At 46.0% G+C, this 24515-nt stretch overlaps 1 protein-coding gene across 1 annotated transcript in view; it reads left to right on the top strand.

The window, feature by feature from the left end:
• Positions 1-16661: 16661 nt before the first annotated feature.
• Positions 16662-24515, top strand: part of SNX31 (sorting nexin 31) — a 63901-nt gene continuing 56047 nt past the window's right edge. Inside the window, exons 1-2 of the mRNA XM_060127861.1 lie at positions 16662-16827; positions 16938-17012. Of these exons, the coding sequence (XP_059983844.1) occupies positions 16762-16827; positions 16938-17012 (141 nt within the window). The 5' untranslated portion in view covers positions 16662-16761. The remainder of the gene's footprint in view (positions 16828-16937; positions 17013-24515) is intronic.

Genomic DNA, 24515 nt, shown 5'->3' with positions numbered 1-24515 from the left:
GATCGTGCTTAGAATCTATTGTGTTTTTTTCTTGCTGAATGTCTGAGACTGTATGAGCACTGAAACATCTGCACGATCGCCAGGTACCCACAGCCCGGGCACAGGGCAGACACATGGTAGGTCTCCACTAAACATTCTCTCTCTTGCCTGAATACCAGTCCATCTTGCTGGACCGGCTCACTGCTGGAACCACCAGCTCAACCTTGCTCTTTCAACTCCCCGACTAGAGATGCAGAAAAGCTGGTTGTCCTCAAGTTCATGTTTATTTCAACAGAAGCAAAGCCCGATAGCTGAACAGGAAGACAGGCTCAGCAGGCAGGGCATACCCAGGCAGGTTACTGTTTACAGGGTATCCTGGTCTGGCTGGTAACACACTGTCTTCATCGCCAGCCATGGACCTGTGGCTCTCATTTCCCTTGAAGGAACCAAATCTTCTTTATATGACTCCTTAAACAATAGAGGGTCAAGTGGCAGGGAGAGCCCAGCTCTGCTGCAGAGCTGCGGGGCATCACTGCAATTCACATAGTATCCCTGCAACTGAGGAACGCGAGCCAAAAAGAATCAAAAGCAACAACACAACTTTTCCGAAAAGGCATTCCAAGAAAGCCCTGTACCCTCAGAAAAGGGTGGCTTGGGTCATTTCCAGTTGTACTGTTGGGAAAAGAGTTGTCTTTTTAAACTTTCAAATACAAAGATACTATTCAGTGGCAATCATGTGTTCCTGATTTTTGTTGATTTTCAGAAGTCAAAAGTATTCTTTTAAAAAGATAAGGCCAACTGTGTTATGATATTCTATCATTGGAACAGAAATTTCTAGTGCTAAACAAATTCATACCTAGAAATATTTTCCATTCAATGAACACCTGAAATAGATGTTATAAGGGGACTTAAGCAGGTGGTAGGACCATCTAGATGACAAATGATGGCAGTTATTAAAAGCCTGGGCACTGGGCCTCCCTGGTGCTGCAGTGGTTGAGAGTCCGCCTGCCGATGCAGGGGACACGGGTTCGTGCCCCGGTCCGGGAAGATCTCACATGCCGCGGAGCGGCTGCGCCCGTGAGCCATGGCCACTGAGGCTGCGTGTCCGGAGCCTGTGCTCCGCAACGGGAGAGGCCACAACAGTGAGAGGCCCGCGTACAGCAAAAAAAAAAAAAAAAAAAAAAAAAAAGCCTGGGCACTGCAAATACAAGGTACAAGTGCCGTATCCCCACCCCGACATATGACAGGGGTGACTAAGTTTTGGTAACAGTTAAGCAGGACAGTTAAGAATGTTGGCTCTAGAATCAGGCTGTCTGGGTTTGAATCCTGGTTCCGCCCTTTAACACCTGCAAGACCTTGGGCAGTTTACTCAACCACGTGGTGCTTCAGTTAGCTCATCAACAAAGGAGGAGCAGAAGAGCACCTGCCTCATATTGTGTGATTGACTGAATGACTAAGTGATTTGAGATATATATATATATATAAAGCACTTAGAAGGGTGTTTGGCCCAAAGTAAGTACTCAAAAAATAGTAAGCTCTTAAGTCAAAAACTAGACACAACCCATGTGCCCATCAGCAAGCCAATGGATACATTGTGGTATATACACACAATGGAATACTACTCAGCAATGAAAATACAAACTATTAACACACACAAGAAGCTGGATGAATCTCCAAATAACCGTGCCGAAGGAAAGAACCTAGACCAAAAAAACTACATGATTCCATTTACACAGAACTCGTGAAAAAACGAACAAATCTATAGTGACAGCACATCAGAGGTTTCTTGGGATTGGAGAGGTGGGAGGGAAGAAAAAGGGGCACAAGGGAGCTTTTGATGGTGATGGTTATGTTTACTGTCTTGACTGTGGTGATGGTTTCAGGAGTGTATGCATATGTCAAAACTGATCAAATTATACACTTTAAATGTATGGCTTGTATGTCAATTATGTCTCAATAAAACTTCTTAAAAAGAAGTCAGCCATTACAATTTCCCACTGATCCCACCCTTGTTCACACAGTGCCCCAGGTGGTCATTAATGCATCAGAGTCACTCAATTCTAGTCCTGTTTGTTATCCCCGGTTTAGATGAGCTTTTCTGATTCTCTCCTACTTTTGAGAATTTACGATTTTGTAACTTACTAGTGCTCTGACCTTAGACAAGTCCCAAACTCTGAGCCTCCATGTTTTCCATCAGGAACATGGAAATTATATCTACCTGCCTGTCTGGATAGTTGTGAAGGTGGAATGTGGAAATGTTCATCAAAGTGCTCCAAAACACAGTACCGTGTTAGGCAAACACGAGGGACTGACACGTGCTGTAACCGTTTGAATATCTGATGTATTTGCCAGGACTTGGTCTGCCAGCAGAGCTGGATACTAAGCACCTCTTAAAGCAGCCCTCTTTACAAATACTACTTGGATTTATGGTTTTTGTATGAATATCATTTTAGCTCATTTTTATGGTTACTCATTAGGCTGTGAAGAGGAGGGATTCAGGGGTGTCAGAGAGTCTTGAGGGACCCAGGCCAGGCCACCTGGAGAGATATGGCCAGTGTTAGCTGAATCATCTTATACAGGAATTTTCCAGGTGGAGACTCTGCTACCTATCAAAACTTCTTCCTTCTGGCCAGGGCCCCTTGCCCTTTGATGAGTTAAAGTTGGCTGCTGAGTGGTGTAGCAGGGCCTGGTTTGATCCCCTTGTGTTAGAAAAAGACGATTGTTTAGTATCACTCCAGAGAGCCTGCAGGGGTGTTTGCAAGAAACAGCACTTGTTAGAAGACCTCATTTTAGGGGTGAGAGGGAGTTTATAAACCGGGAGTGAAAAACACTGGAAAGATGCAAACTAAAATTGTACCAAGTATGTGCCAAGAGGTATAAACAAAAACACTAACGGTGGTTACACTTTGACTTAGGGTTAAGCTTTTTACTTTCTTCTTTCAGCTTAACTGTATTCTCTAAATTTTTTACGAGTGGACATCACTTTTTCAATAAGAAACTTAAAAAAAGAGCCAAACCAAAGTATTTCTGGTATGGAATTGCTACCTTTGTTCAGAAAAGCAAGAAACATTCTTGTTACCTCTAACCAATAAAGATAACATCAGCTGTAAACAGAAAAAGAATTAAAATGCCTAAGTATGATCTGTCAGCTCAGGCATCCGCCTCTGAAAGCTGTACCACTGGGTAGTTTCAGGAAGGTCCTGCTGTGCCCCTTGACACCCAAATGAAAAAGATAATGCTGTCCCCAAGCCTCCTTATGTCCCTTAACGCTAGAGCTTGCTCTGTAATCCATACGTAAATCTCAATTCATCTTGAACCCACATGTTTTCTACCTGTATGACTCAGCTTGAGACTAATCCTATTGTATCCTGAATTCCCCCAAGACTATTAGTCACTGGGTCCCACCAAGAGTGATGAAACGCTGTCACCGGTTCATGGCCATCCCTGCTCAAACCGAGACCAGAAGCCACCGCAAAGAACTTTCTAAAAAGTATGGTCATCCCAGGAGCATTTCATGTGTCCACTTTGGCTATGCCCCACCATTGTCCTTTTGGTCTTACATTTCACTGCAGAGCCCAAACAGTCGAATTACAAATCCTGGGATTTACCAGCTGTGTAACCTTGGGTGAGATACTTCATTTCTCTGCATCTCAGTTTCTTTATCAGTAAAATGGGCACAATAATATCACTTTCTTAGGACTGGTATGAAATTAAGTGAATTGATGTTGAAAGTGCCCTGAGTAGCGCCTGGCGCACGGTAAGTACTCATACATGTGAACAATTTTTGTTCCTGCCCAGAGCCTCTGCTCAGCTTTTGAGCATCCACTCACCTCCCTCAGTAGGTCCCCAGCAGCATGGGAAGCGAATCTTCATTCTGCAGATGGATGAAAAAAGACTTGGAATAAAATCCGAGGCGATGCTTCACAGACTTCAGTTTTATCTCAGCAAGCAGCTTGGGTGAAGCTCTTAATGCAGCCTCCTAGGTAGCCACCTCTTCAAGACTATACGTCATCTCGCATAGAGCAGGTTGGAGCCAAACTCAACCTTCAGAATCCTAAAAACCTCTGAGGGGCTCTGACTGTAATGGCTTTTATTCACCCTCACGTAACTTTCACACCTGGGAAGTTTTAAAAACCGGATGCCCAGGATGTATCCTCCAATCAGGATCCCTGAAGGTGGGACTTAGGCTTCAGTATTACAAGCTCCCCAGGTGATTCTTCTAATAGGCAATCAAGGCTGAGAAGCGCTGCCTGGGTCTAAACCAAATGTCATGGGTTTATGAATGTTTTCACAGTAATAATGGGTCACAGGTGGTGACTAATGTGTGTTGATATTTAAAGATATGCGATGCTAATAAACTGGCAAGATTGGGGGCAGAAAAGGTTCAGGAATGGAGCCCTTTAATGAGACAGGCTGGGACTTGGGACCCTTTGCTGCAGTGCTTGCACCTGGACAGACAACTCTTTGAGCAACAAACTCCATAAGATGTTACGGATAAAACCCGAACGAACGTTTTGGCCAACCCAATACAAAGACACTATAAGGGACTAAAAATAGCTGCCTGAATGCTCAGTTAGGGCAAATTATGAACAACAGATACAAAAAGACAAAAACCCAGCTTCCACTTCTGAGGAGCTAAAGCAGGGGCTGCGCAGGATCCCTGCACACGGCACCACCCGGGGGCGGGCAGACCACCTAAGCCGCCCCTCTGGCCTGACCCACCAGTCCTCCCCCACCCCCCCATCTAAGGGACCAGCCCACCCCGCCTCGGGGGGCAAGCAAGGGCACCTGTTACTGGTTTTCACTCCCTCATGCTGCAGCAGGAGTCCCAATAAAGCCTCGCCTGAAATCCTCATCCGACCCCTTAGCAATTTCTATTGATTAAAGGGTCCAAGAACCTAGATCAGTAACGTTAAGATGTCAAAGCTCCATAGTATTTGATCTCCTTTTCAAAAGATGCTTGGTTTGGGGGATCCTCAGGTAGTATTGCTTGTATTCTTGTAATTTACAGCGCTTTAGGGGAACAGTTCCCTCTTGTTTGCTAACACCTGTCCTGCTCTCAGAACCTCCTACGTGAACCCAAAGGCAGGGCTGGGCAAAGGCAAAGCTGAGCCTCGCACTTCTGAAATGGCCCTCACGGAGGAGAACTGATGTATAAAGGGGAAATGACCAACCCTCCCGCACATGCTGAAGGTGCAATGGGAGCCGCGCCTGGAACATAGAGAGAGGGGGCTATGGAGAGCCTCTGAAGAGGTGAGAGGAGGCTGGAGGAGGCCATGAGGGAGGGACGAGGGGTGTGTGTCCCTAAGAAAGTTTCTCAACCACACTGTGCCTGTTTTTTCAAAGGTCAAATGGGGATAATAGCATGTATCTCAGGGTCACTGTGAAGACTGAGTTAATACAGTATATGGAAGGTAGATAGTGCTTGGCACTGAGAAAACCCTTACAGGTTTAGCTGTGCTTATTATTATCATCAATATTAAGTAGCAGCGGTTATTCAGACTCTTCTACAACCTGGATTAAGTTTTCCTTTGAGAAACTTTTGAGAGGCAGCAAACTCCTTTCCATTGTACCTTTTGGGTCATGCTTTGGATGGTCTTTGAACTCTGATGTCCAAGGTCTGTGTTTGTGTCATAATCGTGGTTGCCATCTACACCACCTGTAATAATTTAACAGTATGCTTTCACTTGATATCCCATTTCTCTCCAAAAGGTCATTTGTTCTTTATCCCCTGCATCAAAACATCTACCTTTACCCCAAAAGCTGCACTGCCCTTAGGGACAGTTGCCAAAGTGCGTGCTTGTGGCCTGCCCCCTCTGGACCTCACACAGTGTCATGGCAAGCGTCTCCCGTGGTCATCACAGGTGTGCCTGGTACCTAGAATTGGTCAGGCTCACAAAGGACATATGAACCAGGCTTGCAGGAGACCGATGTACCAGCCAGGCTCTGATTTATTGAACTACCAGTGGGAGGCCACTTCTCGGTGATAGGATACTGCAGGCTGGGCTCTCCAGGGCACCGCCCCCTTGCTGGCATCCCCAGAAACCCAAATTACTAATCAGAAGTTTGTGTGGTGACGTCAAGTCAAAGCAGAGGAAACTGGATGGTCTTGAGTGACACCTCGTCCTGTCTGTACAAAAGCCTGATGATTGTTCCGTCTCACAGCTCCAGCAATTAGGCTCCCCATAGGTACAGGATGTAAAAATCACTTCCTGCCCTGGACAGAACTTGAAGGAGGGACAGGAGCAGGAGGCTGGGCTTGTTGGCTGCTCTTCCACGAACCAGAGGCCTTAGGAGTCTACATCCTTTTGCAGACACTCACTTCAGTACAGTTGGCTAGGTTATAGCTCTAATTTCATTCATTCCAGAGCAAGTCTTCTAGGTGCCTTGACCATCCCTACCAGGCTTTTATGAAGTTTCCACGAGCCCACTTCTCACCCTCTGTGCCTTTACCAGGTGACCGCATCCTCTCCTGTGGCGCTGGCCTCCACCTGTATTCCCATTTGTGGTCTCATCCCCCCTCTCCAGCCTGGATATCTGAGCCCTCTAACTGGCTCTCTCTCTCCAGCACATCCAACTCAGCACATCCAAACTCGACTTGGGCTTCCGCATCCCCTATCTGCTCTTTCTCCAGATGGCGGCCCCACTGTCCATCAAGCCTCGACCACCCAAACCCCAAGGCAGTCTTGGGTCTCCTTTACCTTCTTTTCTTCACCTCCCATGCCCCATCAGTCTGAGTCCTGCAACTTTCCCTCTTCCCCCGCTGCCCACAAATTTTTTTTTTTTTTGGCGGTACGCGGGCCATTCACTCTTGTGGCCTCTCCTGTCGCGGAGCACAGGCTCCGGACGCGCAGGCTCAGCGGCCATGGCTCACGGGCCCAGCCGCTCCGCGGCATGTGGGATCTTCCCGGACTGGGGCACGAACCCGCGTCCCCTGCATCGGCAGGCGGACTCTCAACCACTGCGCCACCAGGGAAGCCCCTGCCCACAATTTGACAGAGTATTGATTTATTGCACGGTATGAGGTACACTGACATGCCATCCTTTTGTCTGGTGAGCATCACTAGTGAATAAAGCAAGTGTTGGATGTTTGCTCTTGTGCCTTCATTTCTTCAAAATTCAGTCCCTAGTTCATTTTTTCCATAGGCTTAGCTACCAGACTGGGACGGTCACATCAGTGGATGGTTTTTAGAAGCAACCCTTATCCATGAAGAGAGGATCCAAGAGAAAGGAGATAAAAGCCTACAAATTCCTCTAAAATTTGGATCAAGTGTAACTAGCCAAACTTTGCAATATACTGTGAAAGGATTACAAAGCAGTTGAGGGTCAAATAAAAAGTTACCAGTGCCTTGAATGTATATCCCTTGGCTGCTTGAGAACAAGAGCCATTTCTAGCTAATTATATAGTTTGTGCTGTACTCCTTCATATCTTACATCTATCCCTGGGGACACTGCCCTGTCTTCTCTGGTACAATGACAGCATTTCCTGGGACATCAGCTCCTCAGCGTGCGAACAGGGAAGACCTAAAACAACTCCAGGTTCCTCTGCTGTAGACTTCTCAGAGTCCCCTCTACACTAAAGCACCATGTCAACAGCCCAGGAGGGGATTGTCACAGCCGTGTCACCCCAAACTCTTAAAGCAGGGCACCCAGGTTTTGAAGAGCACCTTACAGGACCTGAGATCTAGAATCTCTTCTCGCCAAAGACTTCCTTGCTGGTCTGCCTGTAGTGGCGCAGTCACCAGAGGGATCCATCTGAAACACACCCACTGTACCCTCTCCCTGTTAATAAACCTTCAGCTACAGGACAAACTCCAAGTTTCTTGGCCCGATGGCTACGCCTTTCAAATCTCACCTGCCTCCATCTCCAATTCAACACGTACCCCTTCGAGGCTCCCCATCACAATAAATTCCTTGTTTTGTTTTGGTTTAGTTGCTTGACTTGGCTGGTTTGTTTCTCCGGATCATCCTAGGTGTTTGCTGCTCCGCCTTCCTGGGATATTCTCACCAGTTAACTTCTCCTCATCCTGAAAGGACCCCGGCAAACCTCCTCTCCTCCAGGAAGCCTCTCCTAGCGTCCCCGCTCTCTTCGTGCTGTTGCTGTGCATGGGGCGTCCCTCTGTCCTTGAACTCACCGCAATGCTGGTATTTCAGAGTTTGTGTGTCTGTCCCCTCTGACCAGGCAGCGAGGCCTCGCAGTCAGTCCCATCCCTCCGTCCATCCCAGCCCCTGACGCAGTGCCTGCACGGAGGTGCCGGAGCAGAACGGAGCCCCTCAGCAGCGCGTTCACAGGCCCCCTTGGGGCGCTTACCTCTGCAACACCTGATTCCCAGCAGTTTCACATCCACAGGGTAATCTCTTCCTGATGTCAGTGCACGAAATCTGAAGGCCCTTGACTTTCTAGAGTTCCTTCCATTAGCAGGTCCCGACTGAAAAGTTATTTTGGTTTGGAGAAATGCTGGGGAGCAAGGGCTCTGGAGCCAGATCACCTGAGTTTCATCCTGACTCCACTCTTACAAGCAGTGTGACTTCAGACAAAGGTTAAACTCCTTGTACCTCAGTTTGGTCTCCTGTAAACAGCAGTGACAGTTGCACCAAGCTCATACAGTTGTTACAGGGGTTAAGTGAGTTTGTATGTGGAAACACGTAGAGTCACACCTGGCCCAGAGTGAGCGTCACTTAAGGGTTAGCCTGTGTTGTTATAATTTTCACAGGGAAATAGTTCCTCGCTTCTTCCAGTTTCTGGTGACCTCAGACATCCTTTGACTTGTGGCAGCAAAACTCCATTCTTTGCTTCTCTCCTCACATGGCCTTCTATGTGCATGTCTATGTGACCTTTTCCGTGCCTTGGAAGGACACTCTAATGGGATAAGCCACCCTAATCCAGAAGGATCTCATCTCAACTCTTACCCGAAATGCATCTGCACAGATCCTGTTTCCAAATAAGGTCACATTCAGAGGTTCCAGGTATACGTGAATTTTGGGAGAACACTATATCCAACTGATTACAGTCAGTCTCTGGGTTTAGGTGTTCCAGCTCAGAAAAGCACCCAGGAACCATGGATATTTCATAACTACGCATCAGTAGAATTTTGCAGCTCTTATGTTTTCTCAAGTTCCAAAGGACCCAAAACACTCAACGTAGCCCAATACAGGCAGAGTCAAGACAAAGACAGACACACAGCCCAAGCTCTCCAGTTTACCTTTCTGACTCACCTGTCTGAACCTCAAAGGACTAAAGAGAATGCTGACAAATGAAGAAAAGTAGGGTGGGAAGATTTCATTCCACACCCCTTGTCTTATGCCTCTTATACCTTGGTATATTTGCTCAAAAAAGCTGCCCACCAAACCAGAAACTCTTGCATGTTTGCTCAATTGCCTTTGTTCATATGACTCACGGCTTTGACTGCTGGAGCCCAAAGACTGGGCTATAAGAAAGGAGGGAGCAAAGAGCACTTATGCCCACACTGGATGGGTCCCTGCAGTGTACATGAGAGCACCAGCCATTAGGAACCACCCAGCTGGCTCTCTAGGGGACCCCACGACACTGCGCATCCCAGAGGCCCAAGGGCGTGAAGGACTCAGGAGAGGCAGAAAGCTCAACTTCGTTATCCACACCCTCAAAAGGGTGTGGGTACCACACAGCAAAGGACCAAAAACTTACACAACGTAGATAAGGGGCTATATGCAAATAACATTTAAAAGGCTTAAAAAGCAGTAGACGGATTGCCACAAGCATGATGCCAAAACGAAAGAAGCAGAATCAGCAGCCGTCGACGCCGTAGCAGCAGTCCCCCCACCCCTCCCCACTGCCAGAGCTGGAAGAGCCGGGAGATGAGGATGAGTCCCATTGGACCCCCCCAGCATTTTGGGCCCTCCCCCAGGGCCAGTGGAAAGACCGGTGACCCCAAGTCAGACAAATTCGACCGCCCTGTCTGCCGACACTTTGCCAAAAAGGGCCACTGTCGATATGAGGACCTCTGTGCCTTCTATCACCCAGGCGTCAATGGGCCTCCTCTGTGAGACTGTGCCTTCCCATCCACACTGGAAGGAGCTCTCTGACCTAGCGGCCATATACTTCCCTGTGGCTACCGTGAGGCTGTTCCACCCGCCGTCCTCAGTCAGTCCAACCCCACCATCATGTCCCTTACTTGGGATCCAGAATCGTGTTCCATCACTGGTGCACGGGGTGCACCCTTTCTTCCGATCCGGCCTCTAGAGACTCACCTCCCGGACCCTATCTTTGCTCCATTCAACTGCCTCCTGGATCCTCTTCCCCCTCGCCAGCTGACTGTGGAACAGGAAACCTCTTTGGCGTCATGTCTTGTGCATCTATCCACCCAGCCCTTGGTATTGCCCTGGATTCCTAGAGCCCTGGAGCATTCCTACCATTCCCTTCTTCAAGCTGCTTGTTCTAAGTCCTTTTTATGTGACACCCCCTCCCCCGCAATGTTGTCAGCTGCTCTGTGCCACTCACCAGGTTGTCTGACCTGGGGTCAAGTTGGGATGACTGGTGCAGTTACTCCTGAGAGGCCACGCTCCCTGCTTTTGGATTTTGTGGTTTCTGTGTCAGCAGCGTGATCCCCACCACTGTGGTCTGTGATCACTGTACCTTGTGAAACTGTGCATCCCCTCAAGGCCTTTCTCCTTGTCCGCGGCATTTCTGTGACTTCCCAACACTAGAGTAAGTTTGTCTGCCAAAATGTGTGGGTCTGTTAGTGCCCTCTATACTTTCCCCACCTCCTGACATGGGAGAACTGTGAAACTTCCACAAGACCGCCTCCCTTGTCCTCCCCATTCTCCTGGTGTCAGTTTCTCTGGGTTTGACACAGGCCCGAGAGATGTTCTCTAAAAGCTTGGATGGGCCCACCCTATCTCCTCTCCAACCCATTTTAGTTAGACTACATTATTGTTAGGCCACCAGCCCTTTCGTTTGAATTCAGTGAATCTCCACTTGGTCTTCCTGTGGGGGAACTTGGCGACAGTACTTTTGCCCTCTTCCAACCGTCTTCCCCTACATCCCTGGCACTGGTTATTTCCTGTGAAAATGGCAGTGAACAGGTTCAGTTTTGAGCTGGCCCTGATGAAATGTGTCGGGAGTTGTGTAGGCAAGAGGGAGGGATGAGAGCTGTTGGAGAACTGAGAATTAATTTTTTTCTTTTTAACATTTTTTATATTAGTAATAAAGGCAGTGGGAACAAAAAAAGAAGTAAATGGTGTATATGTTTGGTCATACTACAGATCACACTACAGAAATAGCCTTTAAAAAAAAAATCTATAAACTAGGCTGTAGGTTCTATGAGGTTGGGATACTGAATCTGTCACGGTAGTGCCCAGCCTACAGGAGGCATTCAATAAATAGTCCTTGACTGAAGGAATGTTAAGCTTTTTTTGAATGCCTACCATGTGCCAGACACAGAGTAAATTAAAATACCCCTTAAAAATAATATAGAGTTGGGGCTTCCCTGGTGGCACAGTGGTTGAGAGTCCACCTGCCAATGCAGGGGACACGGGTTCGAGCCCTGGTCTGGGAAGATCCCACATGCTGCAGAGCAACTAAGCCTGTGCACCACAACTACTGATCCTGCGCTCTAGAGCCTGAAAGCCACAACTACTGAAGCCCACGCACCTAGACCCCATGCTCCACAACAAGAGAAGCCACAGCAGTGAGAAGCCCGAGCACTGCAACAAAGAGTAGCCCACGCTCACTGCAACTAAAGAAAGGCCTCACGCAGTAACGAAGACCCAACGCAGCCAAAAATAAAAAGTAAATAAGTTAATTAATTAAAAAAAAATGTCCATACAACTCAAAGCAATCTACATATTTAACACAATGCCTATCAAAATTCCCATGGCATTTTTCACAAAAATAGAACAAACAATCCTAAAATTTGTATGGACACACAAAAGACCCCAAAGAGCCAAAGGAATCTTGAGAAAGAACAAAGCTAGAAGCATCATGCTCCCTGATTTTAAACTATATTACAAAGCTGTAGTAATCAATACAGTATGATACTGGCACAAAACCAGACACACAGATCAATGGAACAAAATAGAGAGCCCAGAAATAAACCCACACATACAGGTGAATTGACTTACTACAAAAGAGTCATATAATGGGGAAAAAACAGTCTCTTCAATAAATAGTGCTGGGATAACTTGACCACTATCTTACACAGTACCTCCCAAATTAACTAAATATGGATTAAAGACTTGAATGTAAGACCTGAAACCTTAAAACTTCTAGAAGAAAACATAGGTGGTAAGATCCTTGACATTGGTATTGGCAATGAATTTTGGATGTGAAACCAAAAGCAAAGGCAGCAAAAGCAAAAATAAACAAGGGGGCTACATCAAGCTAAAAAGCTTCTGCACAGTGAAGGAAACCATCAATAAAATGAAAAGGCAACCTACCAAATGGGAGAGAATATTTGCAAGTCATATATCCAATAAGGGGTTAACACCCCAAATATATAAAGAATTTATACAACTCAATAGCAAAATTAAAAAATCTGATTTAAAAATGGGCAGAAGATCTTCTTTTCCAAAGAAGGTGTACAGATGGCCAACAGGTGTAAGAAAAGGAACTCAACATCACTAATCATCAGGGAAATGCAAATTAAACCACAATGAGATATCAACTCACTCCTGTTAGAATGGCTATTATTAAAAAGAGAAGAAATAACAAGTATTATTGAGGGTGTGGAGAAAAAAGAACACTTGTGCAATGTTGGCGAGAGTGCAAATTGGTGTAGCCACTGTTGAAAACAGAGAGTTTCTTCAAAAAATTAAAAATAGAACTGCCGTATAATTCAGCAATTCCACTTCTGGGTATTTATCCAAAGGAAACAAAAAACACTGACTTGAAAAGACAAATATGCCCCCATGTTCACTGCAGCATTATTTACAATAGCCAAGACATGGAATCAACCTAAGTGTCCATCAATGGATGAATGGATAAAAGAATGTGAAATGTGAAATTTGTAGTGAGTATTGGTGTTGATAGTGGTAGTTATATCATGGAATATTATTCAGCCATGAAAAAGAAGGAAATCTTGCAGGGGGTGGGGTGTTGGTGGGCACAATGGGTGAAGGTGGTCAAATGGTACAAATTACCAGTTCTAAAATAAATAAGTCATGGGGATGTAATGTACAACATGATGACTAGAGTTAATAACACCATATTGCATATATGAATGTTGCTAAGAGAATAGATCTTAAAAGTTCTCATTACAAGAAAAAATATTTTGTAACTATGTATGGTGATGAATGTTAAGTAGACTTACTGTGGTAATCATTTCACAATACATATATGCAAATATCAAATCATTATGTTGTACAACTTAAACTAATGTAATGTTATATTTCAGTTATATCTCAATAAATAGAATGGGCCTAAATAGATATTTTTCATAAGAAGATATACAAATGGCCATCAGGTACATGAAAAGGTGCTCAACATCACTAATCATTATGGAAATATAAAACAAAACCCCAATGAGATATCACCTCACACCGTTAGAATGGCTGTTATCAAAAACAAAAGAGATAACAAGTGTTGGCAATGGTGTAGAAAAAGGGAACTCTTGTGCAATGTTTGCCTGAAGGTAAAGATATAGCTACTATTGAAAACATGGAGATTCCTCAAAAAACTACAAATAGAACTATCATATGGTCCAGCAATCTCACTTCTGGGTATAAATCCAACGAAAATTAAGTCATATCTCAAAGAGATATCTGTACCTCCATGTTCATTGTAGTATTATTTACAATAGTCAAGACTCGGATACAACCTAACTGTCCATGAATACACACACACACACACACACACACACACACACACACACACACACTCCATGGAATATTATTCAGCCGTAAAAAAGGAAATCCTGCTGGTGCAAAAAACATGGATGAAACTTGAGGGCATTATGCTAAGTGAAATGAGTCAGACAGAGAAAGACAAACACTATATGATCTCACATATGTGGAATCTAAAACAAAACAAATTCATAGAAACAGAAAGTAGACTGATGGTTGCCATGGGCTGGGGCTGGAGGAATGGGTGGTGGTGCTCAAAGGTATAAATTTCCAGTTATAAGATGAAAGAGTTCTGGTGATCTAATGTACAGTATGGTGGCTGTAGTTAATAATCTGTAGTATGTACTTGAACGTTGCTAGGAGAGTAAACCTTAAATGTTCTCATGAAAAAAACAATGTAGTCCTATGAGGTGATGGATGTATTAATTAACTGTATTATGGTGATGTATATATGTGTATCAAATTACTACGTTGCACACCTTAAACTTGCACAATGTTATATGTCATTTATATCTCAAAGTTGGGAAAAAAATACTCTAGCCAAAAAATTCTCACTGGCAATAAGTGATTAAGAGCTGCCTGTCAGGGACAGAGATTGGGGATGGAGGAGGGCAGGGACTTACACAGAGGCCAGTACTGTTTTAGTTCAGATTCAGGTGTGGCATTAGTTAAAGGAAGGAAATGGCCTTGTTTGGACCTAGCCATGGGGTTGAGCCAGGGCCCAGCCCCTTCACAGGTAGAAGTAAGTTCCCAGGAGGAGGAGCCCGACCAGGATGCTCCGCTTTGCTGCCTGAAGACTGGACCAGATCCCAGAGCATACCTGATTAGCCTCTAGTCAAGGGGACACTCAGGGACACCCCTGCCTTGCTATAGAGCGGCCCTCCAGATCAAAGATGGCCCATAGGCAAAGGATGGAATGAAAATCCTCTTGAAGTGGGTAGAGTGATTAACGTGATTTCATAGGAGGACAGTGCCGTTTAAGAATCCACTAACATGCCCGAGGCCCCTGAGCCAGAGGCCGCTGAGCTGGGATATGAATTCCTGCTGCCATTCTCTTAGCCGCTGCCTTATGCAGTCTCCCTAACTCTAAGGCCCTAAGTCTCGATTCCCTTTTCTGAAAAACCAGAAGAGTCGAAGTTTCCTAGCTCAGAGTTACTAGGGAAATTAAATGGCATCACGTACATCAGAGCCTGGCACCCAGCAAGCCTGTGAGAATGAATGGGGGGCTCAGCGGTGCTGTTCTCCTTCCCTCGTCTCAGATTCCCATGTCAGGCCCTCAGCTCTCACCCAGTGGTGACCTGCATCTTTAAGGACTTTCCATGATTCTGATGAAATCCTAGAATAAACTATTCAGACCTATGAAAAAGTGATCTGTGACCTTGGAAAAGTTACTCCACTCTCTGGGCCTGTCATTGGTAGGATGTTGCTTTTACTGTTTACCTGAAAGGGTTACAGGAGGATTAAAGGGCAGGAAGCACAGAGAGAGCCCAGTGCCTGCCTATGACGGACACACATGTGACTGCTTCTTCCCTCCAGCCTCCTTCCACCCTGATGACCACCGTAAGGCGGGAGGAACGCCATCTTGGTTTAACTAAAATAACAGAAATAGGATTACTTTCCACAGCAACTAAAAATGAGAGACTGTTGAAAGAACTTGGGATGGTTAGTCCAGAGAACAAAGGGTTTATATGAGCACAGCTAACTGGGTGCTGACACCTATTTGAAATCAGGGTTTCTTGGGGATCAAGAGTTGCCCAAACCACTTCCAGTTGATGAGGTTTCTGGTATATTAAGGGGAAAGCAATTGTTGAAGTTTCTCGTATATTAAGGAAAAAAACGATTTTTTAAAAGGAAAAATATTTAGTATTTAAAAAATACTAAAGCAGGGTTATAAATGCTGCGGCATACCTTAAGTGTTACATTTAACAAATGTTAACACATAAAACTGAACCTAATAGAAATGTTCTAGTCATAGGGTAATTACTAGATGTATGCATATTTTGAAAACCTTAATTCACAGTGTACTGCAGGCAGTGTTGGCAGGTAATGGGACAGAAAATTTTTTCAACCCTGTCAGGGCACTGACTTGCAGAAAATGTTAACATTTTGAGTTTGAGGGTCGGTCTGGATGTGATCTGTCTCTGTCTCTCATGCCAGACCCAATGGAAGGCAGACTGGACATTCTGCAGGGCACAGAGATCAGAATGCGGCCGTGGGGTGGGCACTTGGAGAAGAGGGGCTTCTCCTCAGCTGTGCCTCCCTCACCCCTAACCCCCAGCAAGGAGCCTGAGCCGAGATGCTGGGGCAGTGTGGGGAGTAGTTAGTGAATTACTCATCAGGCAGGGGTACGGGACATCTATGCAGCTGGAACAACGATTTTTAACTTTTGTGGGTTCGAGGAACCTTCTGAATATCCGATGAAACCCTGGACCTTCTCCCCAGAATAATTCCATCACCTCACCCATCCACGCACAACTTTCCCCAAAGAGCCCCCAGGAGTCCATAGACCCCAGGGTGAAACCCCTGGCCCGAGGGAGGCACTGGCACTTTCTAGAGTCTCTCTACCCTGAATTGCGTCTCAGGCCCCGCCTCGCACCTGGGAGCACTGCCCGGGGCGCAGGCCTGCCTGGGGTCTGTGCACGGGGCCCCGGTCCTTGGCCGTGGCCGCGCTCATCTCCCTCCCTTCCCGGGACCCGAGTGGCGCAGCCGGAGCGGGGCGGCAACCAAGAGGCCGGCCCCACCTGCGGACACTAGAGGCGAGGGGGCAGCGGGAGCCCGGCCCCGCCCCGGAGCGCGGGGCCAGCCTACTGCACCCAGCGCCGCGGGGCTCAGAGCAGAGCACCGCGCCGCCGCCGCCACAGGTCCGGCTCCCCCGCCGACTGCGGAGTCCGGATTCTCTAACCGCGCCGCCGCCGCTGCCACGGGTCGGGTTCCCAGCGCCGTTCCGGGGCCTCCGCCCAAGCCATGAAGATGCATTTCTGCATCCCAGTGTCCCAGCAGCGGCCCGACGCGCTGGGGGGCCGCTACGTGGTGCGCCGGGGGTCGTGGTCCGACTGGGCAGGGAGGAGGAGGCCGGTGACAAGGCGGGGGCGGGAGCTCACCTCGCCCGGCTAATCCGGACGTGATGACTCTGTTTGCAGTTGTACTCGGTGTACCTGGACGGGTTCCTGTTCTGCAAGGTGCGCTACAGCCAGCTGCATCGCTGGAACGAACAGGTGAGCGTATCCGAGGCGGGTACCAGCCCGCCCACCTGAGGCAGGTGAGGAAACGTGCGCCCAGGGGGCTCTGGGTGCTTGACTCTGGCAGGACACTGCACAGAGGTGTGTCCTCAAGAGTGAGGGCTTCGGGCTCTTAATCCTGGTCGTAGTAACAATTAATTGTGAATTGCTTGGCATACAGCTCAATGAATACATGATATCGCTCCTAATCACCTATAGCTGTGAAATGAGGGAATAGGGCGCAGGCAATTATCCCAACCCGTTCCAGCCCGGTGATCCCCACCAGCCCCACCTGGGCTCCATCTCGGTGTCAGCTGCTCCCCCAGGACAATATCCCTGTTCAAAATGAGCAAACCAAGTCTAGATCAAGGCGTAGTCTTAGGAATCTTGTACATGGGTATTTAATCTCCTTTCTCCCAGAGTTTAATTTCCCCCTCTTTAAAAAGGTGTGTCTTTATTTTTGTTTTCAAACGAGCGTATTCATAGACTTCAAACAGGGGCCGTCTGGAAACCCAGGAAACAGACGACTTATCAAGTCAGAAGGCCATTTCTCACTCTAGTTTCTCACAAGTCCTGATGGCATTTTCTTCCTGGAGGTAGACTGATTTATTAGCCTGCCCTAATGGGTTTTATTTTCCTAATAAGGAAGTGTTGCAAGTCTTTAAAGTGGGTTAGAGGAGTACGTGGGAGTTTGAAATGAACTCCACCCTTCCCCCACACTCATGCACAGTGTTTTTTTGGTTTTTTTTTTTAAGATTTTGTGTACTGATTATAAAGAGCACATACATACCTAAAGTTGAAAGAAAGAAAGAGAGAGAGAGAGAAAAAGAAAGGAAGAAAGAGAGAGAGATGGAGGGAGGGAGGAAGGAAGAGAGGAAGGAAAAGAAGATGCTTGCCTAGGCAACAGCTATTAACATTTTTGGGAGAGTCCTTTTGGACAATCCTGGTTTCTAGTGAGTAGATACATCACGTTTCCTTTAAGACCATTTTCTGTTGATAGACAGCTCAGTTCCATTGTTCTATAAAAAACATCATTGCAGTGAGCCTCCTTGCTCATACATCATAGCGCATTGGAAAAGTCCATTTTCAAGGTACGACTAAGTTTCTTTGGAGTCAACAAAAACAGGTGTAATGTGGTTGTTAGTTAATTTTTGGGCTTGTCTTTGAATCGGTAGCACCTAACACAGTGCCTGTGACCTGGTAGGTCCTCAGGAATGATTGTCAATGGCTGAATAAAAAGGGCATGGATTCAGACTTCAGAAGGATGACAAGCTACTTGTGACCGAAACATGTCTGGGGAGTTGGGAGGACTGCACAAGAAGGCAGATGCGGATCTCGAAGGAAGAGAAAGTACAGGTCGTTTAGGCATTTGGAGGAGGAATTTGAGGGTCATATCCCGCCCTCATCTGTCTTCCTGTGTGTGAGGTGTGATCAGGGAGGTGACTATCACAGGGGAAAAGCAGGAGACTGCCGGGAGGAACAGGGTGGGCGTGGGATTGACTGACCACTCTCTGGCTGGACACTTCACCTCTTCTCTGATCTTCAATTTCCCTTTCAGAAATAATCAGGTAATTGGTTATGGATGTCAACTTCACAGGGCACTTATGAAGATTGGGGTCCAGTTTCTCCCAGAGCGTGGCACATAGTTTACGTGCTCAGTAAACATTTTCTGACTCAGATGCTTGGAGAATTCCTGAATCTGGTCCTTATTAACCAACAGACACAGGAAAATGCTTGTTTTCAGGAAAATTCGGACCTATCCAATCTTAGAAGGTCCAGAAGTGGAGATATAAAGCCAGTTCTTTTGACCTTCGATTTTGGAAACCATGAACAAGAAACTGTCTGTTATTCACTGCAGTGGACTCTTTTTTGGTTTTTCTTTATTTTTTTGGCTGTGTCAGGTCTTAGTTGCGGCACGTGGGATATTCGTTGTGGCGTGCAGGCTTCTCTCTAGTTGTGGTGTGTGGGTTTTCTCTCTCTAGTTGTGGCACGCAGGCTCCAGAGTGCTTGGACTCTGTAGTTTGCAGCACGCAGGCTCTCTAGTTGAGGCATGCGAGCTCACTAGTTGTGGCGTGTGGGCTTAGTTGCCCTGCGGCATGTGGCATCTTAGTTCCCCAACCAGGGATCGAACGCTCGTGCCCCGCATTGGAAGGCAGATTCTTTACCACTGGACCACCAGGGGAGTCCCTGCAGTGGACTTTTACATATGGAATTGCCACAGCCCAGTGCCCTCTGTGAAGTATACAAGAGATATTGATGAATACTTCATATCTGTCCCAGGTTTTTCAAAATTCTAAAGTGGGGATTTCTTTATCCAGTTTCTAACTACCTTACACGTGTCATTGCTTCTCTTTTCTGTAGGAACAACTTCATTTTAAAGAAACTATTTAGATCTTAGAAGGTGGCTATTGGTATTATTATTAATTTAAAACAATAACTAACATCAGTTACTCTGTGCTAAGGTTGGTGCCAAGAGCTTTCCATGTCATATTGTGTTTAAGTTTTACAACAGTCTTATGAGTTAGGATTATAATTAGCCCCTTTCAACAGATGAGGAAACTGAGGTACAACTTGCCCAAGGTCATACTGCTAGTAAGTGTTGGAGCCAGGATTTGATCTCTAGAACCTGCTCTAACCCATTACATTTTGTGGTTCCTTATCAAAGTTGACAAAATAAATTGCATCAGAAAAGCAATTGCATCCTAAACTACCATCCTGTTAGGCATAACATAATAAAATTCCCCAATTTTATGTATTGTGTGATGAATTTTGGTAAATGTTTACAATTACCACCACCATAATCAAGACAGAGAACAGTTTCCACACGCATAATGTTCCTTTGTCCCCTTGCCCTTGGTCCCCTTCCTCCACCTCTAGCCCCAGACACCTGATTTCTGTCATTAGAGTTCCAGGCACAGGATTTTATTCCACCTGTCCAGGAAGCCCCTGTAAGTTTGGTATTGCAAGAGGAAGAGTCCAAGTAAGGTTGCTAGATTTAGCAAATAAAAATACAGGATCCCCAGTTAAATGTGAATTTCAGGTAAACAACGAACATTTTTTTAGTATAAGAATGTCCCATGCAGTATTTGGGGTACTCTTAACTGGTCATCCTCTATTTTATCTGGCAACCCTAAGTCTGAGACTGAAGGGTTGGGTGACTTCTCCCAGCCACTTCTCAGCTAGTTTTTATTCTTCCTATTCCATGGAAGATGTGAAATGGCTCAGAATTCTTAATCTGATTTAATACTAAGCACTATAAAAAAGGGAAACAGTATAAAGGCCCCATCCGTGTTTATGTGTGTGTGTGTGTGTTATGTGTATGTTTGGTGAGTGTAAGTTCATTTCCAATTGATTTTTTGGGAAGTTCGGCATCACAGTAGAACAGAAATTTCATCTTAATAGAATTAACTGATTTACTCATTTACTTAAGAATATTTACTAAGTACCTATTAAATACCAAGCACTATGTTAAATTAAGTGAAGACTCTGACTTTAGCACGTGTGATTTTTGGATTTACAAATTGGATTTCTGTTTTGTATATTGGAGAACTCTGTGATCAAGGAGGAAGAACCTGGCCCAGGCGAAGTGGTCCCTGCTCCTCTCACCCAAGCTGTGTGGAGGCTAATGCCCATAAGACTGACCTGAGGAGAGATGGGTGTGTTTCCCAGAGGTCAGCTGCACCCTCTGAAGCCCTGTCCCCACTGAGGTTCCCTTAAGGTCTGGCGGCTCCCCTCGCTGCTGAGTGCTGCCCATCTCTCTGCTGTGTGAACTGCCTGACCTGACTGCTTTCGGTGCCTTTAGATGAATAAAACCAGTTTGACCTATGCCCTTGTCTGTACCGCCTCCCTCAAGGGGACTTAAAGAGATCTGTAAAAGAAACCCTTAACTAGCTCATTTTGGCCATCCTGTGTGAGTGACGCTAGACTCTATGGAAAGGATGCTTGCTTCTTTGAAAACACCCTGCCAGTGCCAGACGTGGCAATGCAGACAAGCCATGGGAGCTTGCAAAGGATCCTTCAGTGGGAGAGGAGGGCTACGCACCGCCTCAGTCTTCCTCCCTGCTGAGTGCTGACTCAGCCTCGCTTCTTCCCTTCTTTCACCTAATCTCCCCTCTTTCCCCCACTCAGACCCTCTGTTCTCATCAAGCAGCCCATTGCCTCTGCCTGGCTCACTTCCCCCTTCTGGGAAGACCCCTGCTTTCTGGCCCATGGGTTAGGGACCAGCCCTTTCTCAAGGTTCACCTTAAGCCTCACCTCCTCTGGGAAGTCCCCCTTGATTGCACAAGATGCCTTTCTCTGATTCCTGTGCCACTTTATGTTTAGACCTTGTCGCGTTCCTTTTGTGTGTGTGTGAAGATCTTGTTTCCCCTGTTTATTTAGTTGAAAAACCCAAGTACTTAAATGAAGGAATGAATGAAGGCTGTAGGCATAGTGTATCCAGCACAGAATCCTGCTTTAGGAGATGCCCAAGAGATTTGATGGAGGAGGAAGATGGGAGGAAAAGAGGGCAAGGAGAAGGACAAAAGAGTAAAAAGACTGTGTCCAAGTTCTGCGCTGTAGGATCTTGGTTTAAGTCACTTCAGCTGCCTGAGATTCAGGTTACTCATATTGTCAAGTAACCTTGTTGTCAAGGTGGAAGGATGTGAGATTGCCCTCGTTGTCAAGATGGGAGGATGACAATGTTAATGGCAGCGATGATCATCTACCTCACAGGACTGTTTTGAGGAAGAAATGGAATAATATACAAGACTAGTGCTCTTTGGTACAGGATATCACAGTCCAGATTGCTTTGAGCTTGTGGCCCTTTATCTGGAGAATCTGAGATTTTTATTACCAGGGGCCTTGGAGAGGTGGGATGAATGAGTCAACAGTAGAAAAAGAGACTGTAAAAAGGACAGCATTTGTGACTGTAATTCTACTTGTCCCAGGTCACCACTGTGGGATAGGAATAGGGGGCTGTGAGTGCATGGGATGGGGAAGGAGGTGACATTTTCAATTGGCCAGTAAAGTTCTCTTCATGTTAAGAGGCAGAACTGTATGATGGAGAAATTAGGAGAACAGGAGATTGTGCTGGGATTTAAAAAGTACGCTATCTGAACATGGTCTTTCAAAGCAAACAAACAAGCAAAAACACCTCATAATAAATGAACAGAAGAGGTGTGTTTTCCTTTTGATCTCTTGAAACAGTTTTTGAAAGAGTGATGGAGCTAAACTCTAATGCCAGATAATTCTTACTATGTGAGTGCTTTTAATAGCTCAACTGTGTTCTATTTGAGACCAGTGGAAAAGACTGTATTTTGATAGAGTTGAAGAACTTGTGGAGTCGGTGATTGACTTTTGGTGGACTTAACTGCTCAGTTTATTGTGTGTTTATCTCCCCACTTAGACCAGTGCTCAAGAAAGGAGGGGAAAGATTCCTTGAGAAGTCAGCTCAGGTTGTAAAACCTGCTGGGAGAGTTTTTGCTCTGGGTTGGGTATTAGGACCTTAATCCTTGTTGACTTTTTCCCCAGCTCTTGGCCTTAGGGCTCCCCACTCCAGATGCTCCCCTGTAGATGGGTAACCCAGGCAGCCCTACTGGCTCAAGGCTGCTGTGATTCCAACCAATTTGGGAGCATCTGCTACATTTATGAATACATGCCAAGGAAGACAATTGCCTTTTAAAGATCACTCACTCAGTTCATCAAGAAATAACTGCATGCAAAGAAGACAAATTTCTGCTTCTACTTCATGGAATTAGCAGAGATGGGGTGCATAAATTCCAGGTCGTTTGAGCAGCCCTGCCTGGGATGGTGCTGTAACTGGGGGGCCTTTGGACCATCTCTGTCACAGCAGGAAAATTTCCTTGAATTTAAAAGAAACGTATCATTGCTCTAATATTTTATACTACTAGATTTAGAGGAAAGATGGCAAAATAAATGGCTACTGGGGTCAGGCAGGTAATTTAAATGAGAGGCACGGATCAGGTGAGAGGCAGTGGTGGGTGGTGGGAACAGCCTGAGAGAATAGAAACTTGGTGATTCCAGACCTTCCGATTCTTCAAGAGAAGCCGGAACATCAGTTTTTCTCTTTTTAATAAACATTATTTTTGTGGCCCTATCTTAGATTTATTTTAAAAAATGGTGAAGATAGTACAGAGTTCCCGTCTACCCTGCACCCAGTTTCCCCTGTTGTTTTCCATGAGTATTATACTTTGGTTACAGTTAATGAAGTATTGATACCATGTTATTTATTCAGACTTCTTTAATGTTTACCCAATGTCCTACTTCTGTTCCAAGATCCCACCCAGGTCCCACATTACATTTAATTGTCATGTCTCTTTAGGCTCCTCTTGACGGTGACAGTTTCTCAGACTTTCCTTGTTTTGAATGATTTTGACAGTTTTGAGGAGCGCTGGTCAGGTAGTTTGTGGAATGTCCCTCTATTGGAGTTTGTCCAATGTTTTTCACATGACCAGACTGGGGTTATGGTTTTGAGAGGAAAACCACAGGGGCCAAGTTTACCTTGGTCACCGGGCTGAGGTAGTGTTTGTCAGGTTTCTCCATATAAAGTTACTTTTTCCCCTCCTTTTCCACAGTGTGCTCTTAGGAAGGAAGTCACCATGCACAGCCCACACTTAAAGAGTAAGGATTTATGTTCCATACTTGTAGGATAAGTATCTACGTACTTGTGGGATAAGTATCTACGTACATTATTTGGAAATTTGTCTATTCTCTCCAATTTGTTTATTTATTCAATAATTTATTTATTTTTAAAAATACATTTATTTATTTATTTATTTATAACTGTGTTGGGTCTTTGTGGCTGAGCGCGGGCTTTCTCTAGTTGCGGCGAGCAGGGGCTACTCTTCGTTGTGATACATAGGCTTCTCATTGCGGTGGCCTCTCTTTGTTGCGGAGCATGGGCTCTAGGCGCGGGGGCTTCAGGAGTTGCGGCTCGCGGGCTCTAGAGTGCAGGCTCAGTAGTTGTGGCACACGGGCTTAGTTGCTCCGTGGCATGTGGGATCTTCCCAAGCCGGGCATCGAACCCGTGTCCCCTGCATTGGCAGGTGGATTCTTAACCACTGTGCCACCAGGGAAGCCCCTAAAATCGTAATTTTTTTATACACGGGTTTTTAAGTCTTCATGGGAGGGATCAGCCTGCATTCAGTCTTAGCTTTTAAGGTAAGTTGATCAAGTGTGGGTCCCAAGAGGGGGAGGGCAAGTTCTTGCTAATTAACAATCATCATTTTGGTGAGTTAACATTTTTCTGGAGCAGTAGGAGGAGCAGTGAGGCAATGGATCAAGGTGCTTAGGAAGAGGAGCCTTAGGGACCAGGCCACGTAGGGCCACAGTGGACATTCTTAGTCCTTACATGTCCCTCACACTGCCCAGAACAGTGAGCGGGTCAACCACATAACAGGGCAACAGGGACATCCTGAGGTGGGTATATAAAGAAGATGGACAGGACATTGGAAACAAATCACTGCATATGGCAGTGGAGCCAGTGTCAAATCTGGGGTG

Source organism: Lagenorhynchus albirostris, chromosome 17, assembly GCF_949774975.1.
Source record: "Lagenorhynchus albirostris chromosome 17, mLagAlb1.1, whole genome shotgun sequence".
NCBI lineage: Eukaryota > Metazoa > Chordata > Mammalia > Artiodactyla > Delphinidae > Lagenorhynchus > Lagenorhynchus albirostris.
The sequence above is the reverse complement of the archived record's forward strand: the minus strand, read 5'-3'. Positions and strand labels throughout refer to the sequence as shown.